Below are 13,846 nucleotides of genomic sequence, written 5' to 3'. Positions count from 1 at the left end.
TGTCATAACAGACCTGCATGTATAAACCAAGTGCTTTGCACTCTAGCAGACTAGCCAAACAGGTTTAGGTGGTCTGGCACATAATAGTGAGGTCAGCATTGGCTTCGTGCAATACTTTTCATCTACCCAACGCCCGCAGAAGACAGCATTCCAAGGCTCAAGCGCGCAAACTCCGATATAAGTTGCATATACGTTCGTCTTCTACCAGAACATCCTCACAGCGAAAATGTTATCTGACAGCGTAGGTTTCATAGAAGCTCTATGACAGCTGTTAGCCACAAACAAAGCGTCGTTTTCAACTGCAGGCAATTCTAGCGAGCAATCTAAAGACAGTGGCTGCTTTTTTTTTCTTTTTTGGAGCAAATATGTGTGTCCTAGGCAGGCATGTCAACGGGAAAGCGAAAGCATCTTCGCGTCAATGTCCGGAAATACTAAACCTCAGAAGCGCACCGCGCCTGGAGCAACCCCGCACGCTACATGCGAACCGACAGCGCGAGTGGAGTAGCAAACACCCTCGAGTGCGATCTCACGTCGTGGCAGACCTGAACTGACGGCACGTCGTCTTCGGAGGCAGACCTTTCGATCTCGTTGATGGTACTCTTGGACCGCGATCGCGGAGACATTCCACCGTCACCCTGCGCGAACACTTGGCTCTCCAAGTCGGACGAAGAGTCCACAGACAGTATGATGGGGTCTTTCGAGGCTCCGGGCTCGAAGTCCTTGGGAATGTCGCCCTCATCGTCTATCAGCCTGGCTTCACCCGTCAACGAGGAATCAATCGGCGGCCTCTCGCCGTTCCTAACGTCGGCCTTGACGGACGCCATGATGAAGCGCCGGCAGCGCAGTCACGCAGCGAACTCTACTAGCTCCGCGCTTCCTTAATACGTTTAAAGGATTTTTGCCGGCTTTTCAGGCCGCAAGTCATTCAGCGGTAGAGAGCGAAAAAAATTGGCCATTTATTGCCTAACTACAGTAATGATCGCAGTGCCGCCAGGACAGCGTCGTTTCGCGCGCATTTATTACATTATTAGCGCGATGCCCATACATTGCGGCGATGGGCCCCTCATTCAGCAGCTAGCAGCTGTTTCCAAAGGTCGACAGCAACGGCGGCTTCGGGCACCAGGGAAAAGCGCGATTCGCTAATGTGCGTTTCCTCGTGCCGAAGGTGCCGCCCGTCACGCCGCCGCCAAAGTTCCGTAAATGTTTTGGTTCTCCGGTAGCCAGAAAGAAGAAGCCGCGAGCGAATCGCCGCCGTCGCCGCATTTCTGGTGGACGCAGACCAGCCTGTTCACGGGACCGTTGGTCGAAGCGTACGAGCAGCTCGATACGTGGTGCTTCGGCAGCGACGAGTTCGAGAGGACCGTCGCCAAGACCCTGCTAGTAATACTCTCCATTAACGTCGTCCTCATCGTCTTCGTCTGGCGCAGGCACGGTGAACGGATCGCCGACCAGTTTCTGAACGTCGGTGAGTCTCGGTGCGCCATGCAAGTGGTCGCTCAGCGAGCGAAAGATTGTTCGCGATTGTTCAGCGTTGCGATGACACGCATTTGCTGCCGGCATAGCGTAAGCGATCGACCGTGCCCAGTCTCCCTGCTGTGACGCTACGGGCCAACTGCATTGTCGTTCGTGCACGAAAACAATTCCTCTTCCTGGCTCACCGCTAGAATCGACAGGTGACGAGCCCGCAGGTGAAGCGGTAGCGCTTTAATTGCTCCTCGAAAGTGCCCTCCGAGCGGCGGCGGTGGCGGGGCGCGGCGTGTTTTTGGGGGTGGGCGGGGTCTAGTTTGTTTTTGTCGTACGCCGTCCGGGACGGCGCGCGTGCCGTTAACGGGCGCATTTATCGACGCCTCACTAGCGAGGCACCGCTTCGTGACCCGAGGGCACGTTTTGTGCATGATCTCGTGTGTCAGATTTCCGCCTTCGGCATCGTTGGCGTCGACTGCTGCCTTCGTGAGAAGTTGTCCTCGGGGCGCCGCTTGCTACACGCCCGTAGTGGAGCGGCGACTGTCGTTGCGTCACAGGCGGTGCGCAGAGGCACGTTTCTGCAAGGTTTCAGCGTTCTCGATCCGTTTACGGCAAGGGTAATGCTTTCGCTTTAAGTGCGTTGTCATCGCGCCGTTGCAGTTTCAGCACTCTCTGCATTGTCATTGGTTGCCTGCATTGTCATGTTCTGCTAAGATTTCATTGCACGGTGAATGCTGCACGATTGCGGTCATTCACCGAAATGTAGGGAGACAATGATGCACTGCTTTTAACGTGTCATCCATAAAATCCCCGAGAAAAGCCATCCTCAAGCTAAAGACTATAAAGATCAGAGTTCTGTGACATTTGTTATTTTCCACTTATTGTCATGTGCCCTAGCATATACGTCATGCATGTGTATAAAAAGCTTTTTACTTAATATATTTGGGGAGCTAACGAGCACAGTGCACTTAAGCAAATGTGACCCTTGTACAATGTGTATTGATATTGTAAAGTACAAATTGTATCCAATATCCAAATATCCTGGATTGACTCATCATATTCGATCGAATGTTAGAATTAATTCCTTAATTTAACTAGCATTTCTCAGTGCCTTCTTAATTTAAGTAAAGCTGTTCAACGAGAAACACTGTGGCATGCGTCGCTGGTAAGCTGCAAGGTACTGAGGGAGCCGAACTATATTGTTATAAACGACTAGCACTTTGGTGAAGTTCAAAGTCATCTTAAAAAAAAAAAAACTGAAGCACGAGTCCTTGGGGCTTGCTGTGGCCCCGCAGAGTTTTATTGGTGTGCATAAAAAGAAGCGTGCGCAGCTGTTAACTCTGAAAGGCTGCAGCTGTTGTAGCTTCGTATAAATGAAGAGGCCATGCCCAGGGCATAATTAGTTGTTGAAGAAGTGCTGCTCGAATCCTGCTGAAAGTTTGAGACTTGCAGCAGAAATCATTGAGACTACAATTACCCTGAAACAAGTGTTCCTTAAATGAGCTTTGCATCAGTGGTTGTTACTGCTAAATACAAATAAAAGGGGTGTTTATTGTGTTATGGGAGCACTTATAAAGACATTCGCTTTGAAATTGGCCTGCCGCGGTTTACGACTGCATTGAAAAGTGTTTTGCAGTGATTGTCATGATATCCTTGACTGCTCACTTATCCGCTAATGTTGCATATTTGGCTTGTTAGTACATCAGTCTGGAGAGCTTAGGCGCAGTGCACAAGAGCTCGCTTAAGGTTAGCTGTAAGCCTAGCTAATATCATTAGCCTATTTTATTTACTGGACAAAGGCCCCTCTCGGTGATTTCTGGTCTGTCTTGCATAAACCAGCTCATTGCCTAATTCTCTGGGGCTTAACGTGCCAAAACCACTTTCTGATTATGAGGCACGCCTAATTCTCTCTCTTCCTCGGCTGCGCCTTCCTTTCGCCTGGCATGGTGCCAAAGGGAGCCAAGGGGTTACACACATCCACCATAGTAACACTCCTAAAATTTCTCTTGCCAACCTTATCTCAATGAACTGTATATCGCCGCTGCCAAGGTATGGACACATTGTGCAGAATTTACAAAAAGCTTGAGAAATCTCAGCTGCTCACAGTGAATTATCCTGTGCTATGCATTAATGCAAGAACGTTGTGCAGATAATGATGTTACAAGTTTGTACATTGTGCTTAAAATTAAACCTTGAGTGGTGAAAACCTTGTAATATACGAACTCGTATGTATTATTCTCTAATTTTCTTGATGCCATGCGGCTATCTATTGTTGCTGGAACTGTAGCTGCTGTCATCGATTGTTTGCATGTTCATCATTGCAAAACAAATTTTCGAAACTGTATGCCTTCCTGAAAACTTCCGTGTGCCTCCCCATTGACTCCCCAGTACGTAATATTTGGTGCTGTCCTTGCTTTTCGCACCCATTCTGTCAGTGTGATAGAGAGAGAGTGCCAGTTAGCTTCTCTGTGTATTACACACTCTGCCCAACTCCACTTGTTCCTATTGGCAACTAAATATCAGCTATGTGTTCTTGCTCTCCAATCCATGCTGTCACATTTCGGTCTCTTGCTTTTGCACCTATAAATTTTCCATTCCACTGCTGATTGCATGCTACTCACTAGCTTCTTTTAACATGGCTAGCACCTTAATATTTCCTGCATCCCCTCCCACATCACTCCCTTCCTACCACCATAGAGCGCCAAGTGATCAGATGCTCTCCTGCAGCTGTAAGGAAATTGCAGGATCATGCTCTGCCCCCTGATTGACATCGGCCCCTGATGTGTGTGTGTGGGTGTGTTTTTTTTTACAAGCACGCTCAGTGCATCATCTATGGCATTCTGCTGCTGGGCATAAGGTCGCAGGTTTGATTCCTGGCCACCATTTCAGCAAGGGCAGAATGAAGAAAACAAGGGTTGTTCATCAAAAGACTGAGACTCAAATCTATTGCTTAAAACTATTTGTCGGCACTTTATCCTTTTCTATGTGCTTCCCAGCAAGTGAAATGCATGTGTGACACTGTTTCTATAGATCATAGATAACATGAGTGAAGCCATCTTTCACCACATTCTTAAAATTCACCTTTAATGTCTTAATTACACCTTGTATCATGTCTTGTTCCATGTCGAAGGAGTGTCCTTTTTGAGCATTTCCCGAAGCAATGCAACAATCCCCTAAGCCATCCTGCCGTCCTGACACAATACTCTCCAACCACATAGATGGTGTTGGTTTCTTGCTCATAGTTGCTTGCATTGTCATGGCTAATACTGAATGGGATGACTTTGGTAAGCTGCATAGAAGCAATCTGCACAAATTGATTTCCCCAAGTGCAGGCATAGTGTTTGATCATCATGCTTAAACATTCAACAGTTTTGTCATGTGAGGGTGAAGCAGAAGTAAATGCTCATACTTCATGATTCTGTTGCCTGAGTTTACAGCCACTTGGGCTTCTTTATTGCCTGCAGCCTCAAGCAGCCAGCTCGAGGAGTTCCAGAAGGAGGCAAGCTCGCTGGAGCTGCCAGAGGAGCACTCGCCTCGAATCTGAGTGTGGGCAGTGGCTCTAGATGGCAGCCATTCGCGACTTCTTCAAGAAGCGAAAGGCTGAGGTCAAGTTCAAGCAGGCAGGCCCTGGCAGACGACTCAATGCAGACGACACCCCGTCGGTGCGGTCCCCCCCACGACTGCAACAGTCGCAGCAGCGCGGAGCTCCGTCCGAAGGTGCACAGCGGGCCGCCGCGGCTGCACTTGCACGCTGCGAGCAACAGCATGCCAAGATGCATCCCAACTGGTCTGTGCGACTTTCCTCTCGAGTCGCATGAGCAGCAAGTGTTTTAGAAAATAGGCAGCATGAGAACAGCAAAGCATGCAGCCATACGCTGTCAATCATCTAGTCCTAACAGTTAATACGGAGCAGGGGAGAAAACAGCGCTATACCACAGGGCGAAAAGAAAAACGCAGACCACAGTGCAGTGGTCTGTGTCCTTCTTTTCGTCCCGTTTTTTAGCGCTGTTTCCTTCTTGTAATCATGAGCCAACCAGCCCAAATGCGTACCCTTCTGCAATATGAAGCACTTTGTGCTCTTTTTTTGTGTGTGTGTAAATAGAATGAATTTGATGGTACGTGCCATGGTGGCTGACCAGATAGAAGTTTGCTGAGCACAATGTTACGGCTTTGACTCCCGGCCATGGAAGCTGCATTTCTACAGTCGTAGCATCCAAAAGGGATCACATATTGAACTTTGAGTTCGTGTTCAAGAACTCCATGTGTTCAAAATGAATCTTAAGGCATTCTCCTGGGACATTTCTCACATCTACCATGTTTCTTTGGGATGTTGAAATCAGTCTATCAATCAATTACTTTATGTGATGTCACAGTCTGTCTGCTCAGGCAAAAGAAAGAATGCAAATATAGTTTACTCAGGATAACCCAAAACTTCAAATTAATAATTTAAAATTTTCAGCTGGGCTGCTTTGCTTTCAGTGCACTTTGGAGCCACTTGACTAAAACAAGGCATATGTTTCTTAAATTTTCTGGCTTTCAGGGCCAAGGAATGTTGCCAAAGGTGGCCAATGAGTGTACAGGGATAAGACATGAACAGCTCAAACATAACCACTAGCTCGCTCGCTCACTCGCTCACTCACACACTCACTCACTCACTCGCTCACTCACTCACTCACTCACTCACTCACTCACTCACTCACTCACTCACTCACTCACTCTCTCTCTCTCTCTCTCACTCTCTCACTCACTCAAAAATATACTGCTTATTACGAAACCAAGCAGGTATCAAATACAATAAATGAACCATGACATATATAGACAAAAAAAATCTATGTAGCCAGAGGTGAATGCAAACAATATATTTATTTTCATTCTCGAAGAATATATAAAACAAATTAAGCTTGTCTGTAAAAGAACTGCTTGAAAATGTTAATGATGACAAGGTAGAACAGATCCATCATCATATTTAGAGGGCGTATGCAGCACGTTCAAATGCGGTGATCATATGGTACAAGAGAATGCTGGCAGGCAAAGCATTCCACTCTTCCTTGGCATGCAGGCTGTTATGTATGTCGACGACTTCCAAGTATGCATTACTTGCCAGGTCACACAATCATTGCTGTATGATTTCCCAGCTGCCGATCTCCTGGGACTCTCCGTTTCCTCCATCGCAGAACCCTGCCGTATAGTGTGGTATTAATGATCATGTGGATCCCACGCCTTGAGAGCATCAGTGTTATGAGAAGCATTGATCTGTTTCAGTATAAGCACCGCCTGTATTCTTGCACTGCATCTGTGGTTGCTTTTCATTACTGCATGGCCAGAAGGTATTTTGCAACACAGTACTACAGAGTCGCTCCTTTCATTGCATTGTTAGACGGTTCTGAACCATTCTAATCTGAAGGTCACCTGTGCCCCACTAAATGGCATTTACTTGTCATTTATGCCTCATCAACACAGCTGCTGTGGGAGGAAGGCAAGTGCTACTGCCAAGTACCTACCAGTAAAATGGGTACAAGTGTGCCGCTGGCCCAGTTTTTGGCAACTACGGGATGCCACGTGGGAAATGGCCGCCATAAGACAGACCCAAACCTCCCCTTTTTTAATGAACAATGCTTTTGGTTGGCCAACACCTTTCGCAGCCCAAGGCTGTAGTGAACGCTTGGACTGGTCGTGCATTCAACTTGACAGCAGCTTGCCATGGTGTGCGCCGGTGCAAAACTGCCGTCTCAGCCACGTGCATAGTGATACCACTTTTGCAGTTGCAGTCGTTCGAAATCCACAAAGGGGCCAGTGGTGCTAGCAGAGCCCCTCCAAAGCGAGCACCCCTGAAGAAAGCCTGGTGCCTGGTCGGAGGGTGCTTGTGCCCAATTTGTATTTTGGTGGGTGTCCGGCCGTGGGTTTTGAATGAAGCACCTTCCGCAGTCGAACAGCCACCCTTGCATTAGTCTTATGCATTAGCAGTAATGCAGCACAGACTTATGCATTACTCGGCAGCCTCGAGCACTTGTTAAGGCTTAATTATTTAACCACTTGACAATGGCTACGCTTCTAACCTGAATGGCACCAAACAGAATGAATACATAAAGCTGTCATCTTGTTTGGTGCTGTCTAAATCAGAATGTTATCAGGTGTAGATTCCTCCACCTTTTTCTTTTTGCTGGAGACCATTTTCACCATATTACATTATTTATCAAGTTATCTCTCAGCACAAGACATGCCTACTGTATCTGAAATTTCTTGAATGTCGTCAATAATATAGCAGAAGATCATTGTCAAATTACATGGCGTGCACAACGTAAGTACTGTTGTACATCCTGAATGTATACGAGCGTGAGTGATTACTTTGGGATCTACAGAGGGATATGTATAAATGGAAACGTGCTTGGCACGTGACATTAAATCAGAAACCCCCAACTGTGCTCATTGTTATCATTGTGGTTTGATTGTTACTTGTCTTTCTTGGCACAAGGTCATCCAATGAAGAGTAGACTTTTTAACTCATACTTTCGGCAGTGTTTCGTTGTTCACCGTCACTACTGTGTGACATGGTGTTCAACCAAAAAGGTCTCAAACGCTGTTGAATGGTTGTGTAGTTTAAATAAAAGAAGGCAGGTCATGGGCTGATGTTAGGTTTCTCTTCCAACATTTCATGACATCTCAGGTCTGTAGCAGCCATCAAATCGCAGGCTAAGAAGGAACTTGAACAGCAGCTGGCCGCAGAAGAGGTGACGAAACAGCAGCTGGCTGCAGAGGAATTGAGTAACAAACGGAAGTCTACCTCGGTGAGCCTTTTTCATGTTCATTCTCGTGTGTAAATTGCCCCAAGTACGGTAACACCTTGTTAACTTGACCCGTGTTAGTTTGCAGGATTGGATAATTTGAATTTGCCATGTTGTCCTTGCAGTCTTATGCATTACTCAGCAGCCTTGAGCACTTGTTAAGGCTTAATTATTTAGCCACATGCTAACTAGTTCAGACAAGCCCTCAGATTGGGGCAAGTGTGGAGGACCACAGATTTGTGGCATAGAAGCAGTGCACCCCCCACTGTAATGCATTAGTGGGATGCACATCGCCACTGTCATCAGTCGGAGAGAAACGGTAGGAACCACATCATAACTCTTTCTTTTTGTTTTCTTTAAGGCATGACTTTGTTGTGCAGTAGGAAAGGTTTTGATTAGCAGGGTGTGAATACCGAAATTGTAGATTTTGAATCGAATACCAAATCTAGTTGGGAAATGAAAACTGAATATCAACTTGAATACGAAATATCGGATAACTTATCACAAAGTTTATTGCTTACAAATTTCGGGTAAGAAAATGCGGTGCTGCACATGCTTGGGTTTCTCCTAGTACTATTGCATAACAAAAACGTAGCAAGCTGTCAGTAACCTGAGTACACAGAAATCAACATGATGACACGTGTACTTGTTTGTCTTTAACGGGCGACCACGTTTCACCACCTAACAAATGTTATCACACTGCGCAGGACACGCCTGCATGTATAGGGAGTTTCTGGAATGTTATTGATGGTTCCATCCACCGTCTGTGACCGAATCTTGTGTAATCTGATTGCATGTATGCGCAACGCGAATAATGTAGAACTCTGTGAAAAACACGCGGGTCCCAGCGATTACTCTGGAAAATTAAGACAACTGATGTATAAAAGCTGACGCGCTTGACCTGCCGTCAGATTTTCGACGATCGCAAACTGTATTTGCCACTGTTGCCGTTCTTTGAGTAGAGCGTGTTTTCTTTAGGGCACAAGTTCACCCAATAAAAGTTAGTTTCGTCTTCCACAGTATTGCTACATTGTTCTTTATACATCTCTACCATGTCGCAGTATACAGTAAGGTCTACCCTTAATAAAGAGAATTCCAAATTAGTATGCCAGCACTGATTACAGCTCAGTTCTAGTTTATGAAGGTCTGAAAAGCAGTGTCAAACCAAAACTTTCTTTGTTCGGGTTTTCGTTTTGATTCACAGAAAACTGTTCAGTTCCAGTTCAACTAGAGAGCAAAAAAAAATAACTGTTCAAACTTGTTTGAACCAGTTCAAGTTCATTTGCATAACCAAAGAATATTGCTGAAAAACAGCACAAATTTATTTTGCTCAAGGACTCGTTGCTGCTGCTAAGCTGCATTGAAAGGTTACGTCTGTTTGTTCCTCGGGCTGCACGTACTTACAGAATAATTATGCAGATCTGAGAGCAATGCTGCAATCTATGTTATAGCTAAGCTATCTATTAGATAGCTTAGTTATTAATTGGATAATCAGTTAATTACTTCATTTAGATTTGTTAGGTCAGTTATTATTCAGGTTCAGTAGTGAGTTTAGTTAATTAACTAGCTGGTTTAGTAAACTTCTTATGCAATTTTGTTCAGAGAATTAGTAGGCTTAGCCTTTTAATCAGTGCACTTAGTATAGTTGGCACCCTTGTAACTTGACCAACATGCAGAAACACAACAAATGTTGGGCATTGTCACTATCGCCAAGCGTGCTGTCACTACACGGAGAGAGATGTACAGTATAAAAATGAAGTGCAAGCAACAAAAAGCAGCAGCGCAGGCCTTTTATGTGTAACTGTGTAAAAATGCGACGTGAAATTGCTCTGCTGCAGGTTTCTAACGATGGAGAAGTCCCAATTGTACCTTTTGAATTAGGAATTAGGTCGCTGTTACAAATGCAAGTGGACCTGGAAATGAAACAAGGCGTATTAGTTCTTTCGATATTGTTCCCGCCTAGACTTTTGAACACTGTGCAGAAACAAGGCAGCATATTGTGCGTCGTTCGGACACTGTCCACGCACCAGTAATGGCAGTCGTCCCTTGCGCAAAAGCATGCTTACTTGCAACACCTGTGGTGTCCTTCAGGCATCTGCTCAGATGCCCTTCTACTTGCAGCAGTGGCACAGTGCATCCACGGTGGGTGCTATTTGAAGTGCTACCACAGTGTTACACGGGAGTTTCATGACCAGTTGAAAAGTATTGAAGTACCCTGGTAATGATGAGGAAAGACAGCAGGATGCGATCTATACGCGATTGCTTCATTGGCTCGCTTCACTGATATCTCCAGTCAATGACCCAGTAACACTTTTTCAGTGAACAGTCTGTTGTTAATTATAATTAGTGCTAAGCAAAAATCAATACCTGCCATTCACAGTCATACTGAGGACAAGCAACAAGTATATGTTCTCCACTGTTTCAGATACTTTGTACGTATCGCAGTCTCACGAATCCATGCATTGGATGGGATGCATATATTGTCACATTAGCACAGCACCTGGTCTGCCATTGACACAGTACCGTGGAAACTGTATTAACGCTCCTTCTGCTTTTAAAATCATGGGAAGATGGTGTGTACAGTCAACATCCAATTTTTCGGACTTCCTAGGGATTGCGAAAACGTCCAACAAACTGGGCAGTCTGAAAGAAACGAATGCATGCCTTTAACTACCCTCTCAAGAGCTCAAATTATCACAGCCACGTCCAAAATAGATTTAAAGGCTGACTGGTACAATTATTAGGTGTCTCAGTGCTCTTGCTGTGATAGGATACTGCAGTTGCCTGCATGCAAAATTAAGGAACACTTTATGTTCTGTGACGGAGGCATACTCTTGGTATGCTTTACCGCAGTATATTGCATATGCCTGACATGTAACACTGCTGCGTTGCGGCAAGGCTTGGCTTTCGGGAACCGGCATTATGCAACGCTTTTGCCATCCTTTCCGTGCTTCACCGTCCACGGCAAGTATGATGAAGGCAGAGTTGGCTCCATTGCTGACAGTGGCAAATCCCTTAAATGTAAAACATTACACCGAACAGCAGGAAGCTTGATAGTGAATTCGAAGCAGCAAGGCCTAATGACAGCACAAAATGACTGTTACAGCTGCCAGCGGATTGGCATGTGACAGTGATGGTTTGAGGCTGCGATACAACCAAGTGGCAGCGGTGGTGGCTTCAAGTAATGCCGTTACAAACCTGCGATCATGTTAGAATGTCCGAAAAAATGGACGAGCAGGGGTTTCAGCATCTGACATTTTGGACGTCCTCATACATTGGCTCTATGAGGTTCATGGCGGTGCCCCTCGAAGGCATCCAAGTTGTCAGGCATGTCCAAAAAGTCAGTCTCTGACTGTATTTACACTTGATGCAGCATAGTTAAGCCATAAATGCAGGCAATGTGTGGATCAAAAGCTCCAGAAAAGGTGGACAACCTGAATGAAAAACAATTATTTTTCCTTCAGTTCTTGCTCTGCAGGGAAAAAAAAAAAAGCTTTAACGTTCCAATTCAGTTACAGTTCAACCAGATGTAACATTTTACTTCCGATTTTCAGTGTTCAGTTCAGGTCAGGTTTGGTGCCCTGCTGAAATTCTTTTTTTCTCCTCTGAAGCTAAACAATTGGTGACGTTTGTCGCACGGAATACCAATGAAGTTGTCATTTTAATAGTGGGCCTGTGTTTTTTGGCAGTCCCTTATTGCATAGAAAGTTTTGCTTTCCAGTTTTCCTCCAAAATGCAGAAGGGGTTTCCCATTTTTACAGCAGTTAAGTTGTTCTAAAGCCAATCTGGGCGACAGACGAACATGTGGACTGTGCATCACGTTACTTAATCACAGCTCTGTGCTTTAGCCATTGTCGATGCTGGGCCGGTCAACTGTGGTCAGCATTGATGGTAAAGAGCAGGTGCCTTTTTAGTGTTGGATTTGGCGTAATTTGCCTCCTATCAAAGATTACATAGGGAGAGCAACAGTAATATTAAGCTTCACTCCCTCCTCGTCCATCCATCTTTGGCGCAATTAAATGTATGAAGCCGGGTGATCGGCACATTAGTCATGCGACACTTTGACACCCACTGTGTAAATCCAAAGTTATAGTCTTGGTTGCTCGAAGCTACTGAAAGAAAATAAATGTGTGTATATGAATGGTGTTGGGAAGAGGAGGCCTCCATAAGCCTGTTTCACATGCAGGCGATTTTGGGCCAGAAACGGCGCGGCACTCGTCGCGTGAGCAAGCCTCCTTTCCCAATACCACTTTTCCAAGCAACATGCGCCAATGTGATCACGATCAAAATATTTGGAAAAATTTGCGAGCGGCGAGAGTGGCAACCAATGCCGGAGCGCCTTGAGCAGTGACGTCAAGATCACATGGCAGGGGTGTGGCCGAAGCGCGGGCGGCGCGGGGAGCTGGGGAACTCGCCCACTCGAGCAGACGGTTCTAGCAGACGATGCCCGCTGCCAGTTTGCAATGTCTCTTGCATTCTTCAATGAGCCATTCATCACTCACCTTGTGCAGTGTCCACTTGTTTAGGATGCTAAAATGAAGGATTTTCGCAACAACGATAAGAGGAGGCTTCTTTGGGAAGAAATTATGGACTGAAGCTGATGGTACTTGTTGGAAGTGGCACATATTTCCATAAGTGTTGCCGTCGCTCGAATCGACCATGTCCTTTGGTGCCTCAGAATTGCCGCTTGTTTCCATGTGTTGTTTTCGAGTTCCATTCTCTGGAGCCAAATTGCTCGCATGTGCTGTTTTCTTTTTCTTGCCCCTTCTTTTTCTCCATATGAGTCCAGACAGACGGGACGAAACAGTAGTCGATACATTTCGTTTGCAGCGCATGTAGGTGTCTTTTTCTCTCTTCTTTACAACTCCTAGCCAGCGTGTTCGTAGTTTTGTTTGGTCTTGTTTCTTCAGTTGAAAGGTCACGTACCCCGAGCTCTACAAGGGCCGCCGCGTTTCTACTCGAATGCCTAGAGGTGAAAAGAGACGCGAGCTCCTTTGAAAGACATCCATATGCCTCTTGCATCAGGGTGGCCGAGATGGTGCCCAAACGTCGTGCAGCAATGGAAAACAAGAGCCATTGGCAGACGTGCACATGCTTCAAGCCCAGATCACTGAAATATGAACCAACCCACTCATTTGCTTCCATGTAGCTGATTCTGTGTGCATGTACTTAGCCAAACTCTTAAGCTGTCGCCTATAAAAAGCTAAAGTGGCATAAATGTGAATAGAAATGTTGTATTAACCGTTCGATACACAGTGTTTTTATTTTTTGCAAGGTTTACAAGCACAAAAGTGAGGCACCAACTTAATACGCTCGTCAAACCAGCAGCTCAAGCGCACCAAAACATAGAAATGTGGAGCAAGGCGCAGCTCTTGAAGACCGCCGGTACCCGCGGCTCACGGGCACTTTCCGCAAGCAACACTGTGCATCACAGCGGCACGCACCACGCCAAAACGGAGCATGTCAAACAAAGCTGCATCTGCACGCCATGGTGCCGCTCAGCCGCCACGACCACCGCCACGCCCTCACTTCCATGTGAAACAGGTTATACGATGTATCACAAAGATGGCAGCCACGTGAACATCTAGCAGACATACTTT

The 13,846-nt window shown here is 46.0% G+C and overlaps 2 protein-coding genes across 5 annotated transcripts in view; one reads left to right on the top strand and one right to left on the bottom strand.

Moving 5' to 3' along the window:
• Nucleotides 1-864, bottom strand: part of Mon1 (vacuolar fusion protein MON1 homolog) — a 57,315-nt gene extending 56,451 nt beyond the window's left edge. The window contains exon 1 of one of the 2 annotated variants that reach the window (XM_065439833.1): nucleotides 531-864. In XM_065439833.1, coding sequence (XP_065295905.1) covers nucleotides 531-824 — 294 coding nt within the window. In that variant the 5' untranslated portion in view covers nucleotides 825-864. The remainder of the gene's footprint in view (nucleotides 1-530) is intronic. The other variant, XM_065439835.1, reaches the window with a different exon arrangement.
• A 186-nt stretch (nucleotides 865-1,050) lies between these two features.
• Gint3 (GDI interacting protein 3) overlaps nucleotides 1,051-13,846 on the top strand; it is a 51,196-nt gene continuing 38,400 nt past the window's right edge. The window contains exons 1-3 of one of the 3 annotated variants that reach the window (XM_065439844.1): nucleotides 1,051-1,465; nucleotides 4,929-5,251; nucleotides 8,129-8,249. In XM_065439844.1, the coding sequence (XP_065295916.1) occupies nucleotides 5,028-5,251; nucleotides 8,129-8,249 (345 nt within the window). In that variant the 5' untranslated portion in view covers nucleotides 1,051-1,465; nucleotides 4,929-5,027. Of the gene's footprint in view, nucleotides 1,466-1,800; nucleotides 2,082-4,928; nucleotides 5,252-8,128; nucleotides 8,250-13,846 lie in introns of those variants that run through there. The other 2 variants (XM_065439842.1, XM_065439843.1) reach the window with 2 other exon arrangements.

The sequence above is a fragment of the Dermacentor albipictus genome, chromosome 5 (genome assembly GCF_038994185.2).
Source record: "Dermacentor albipictus isolate Rhodes 1998 colony chromosome 5, USDA_Dalb.pri_finalv2, whole genome shotgun sequence".
In the NCBI taxonomy this organism is placed as follows: domain Eukaryota; kingdom Metazoa; phylum Arthropoda; class Arachnida; order Ixodida; family Ixodidae; genus Dermacentor; species Dermacentor albipictus.
This window is presented reverse-complemented; position numbering and strand designations above follow the sequence as displayed.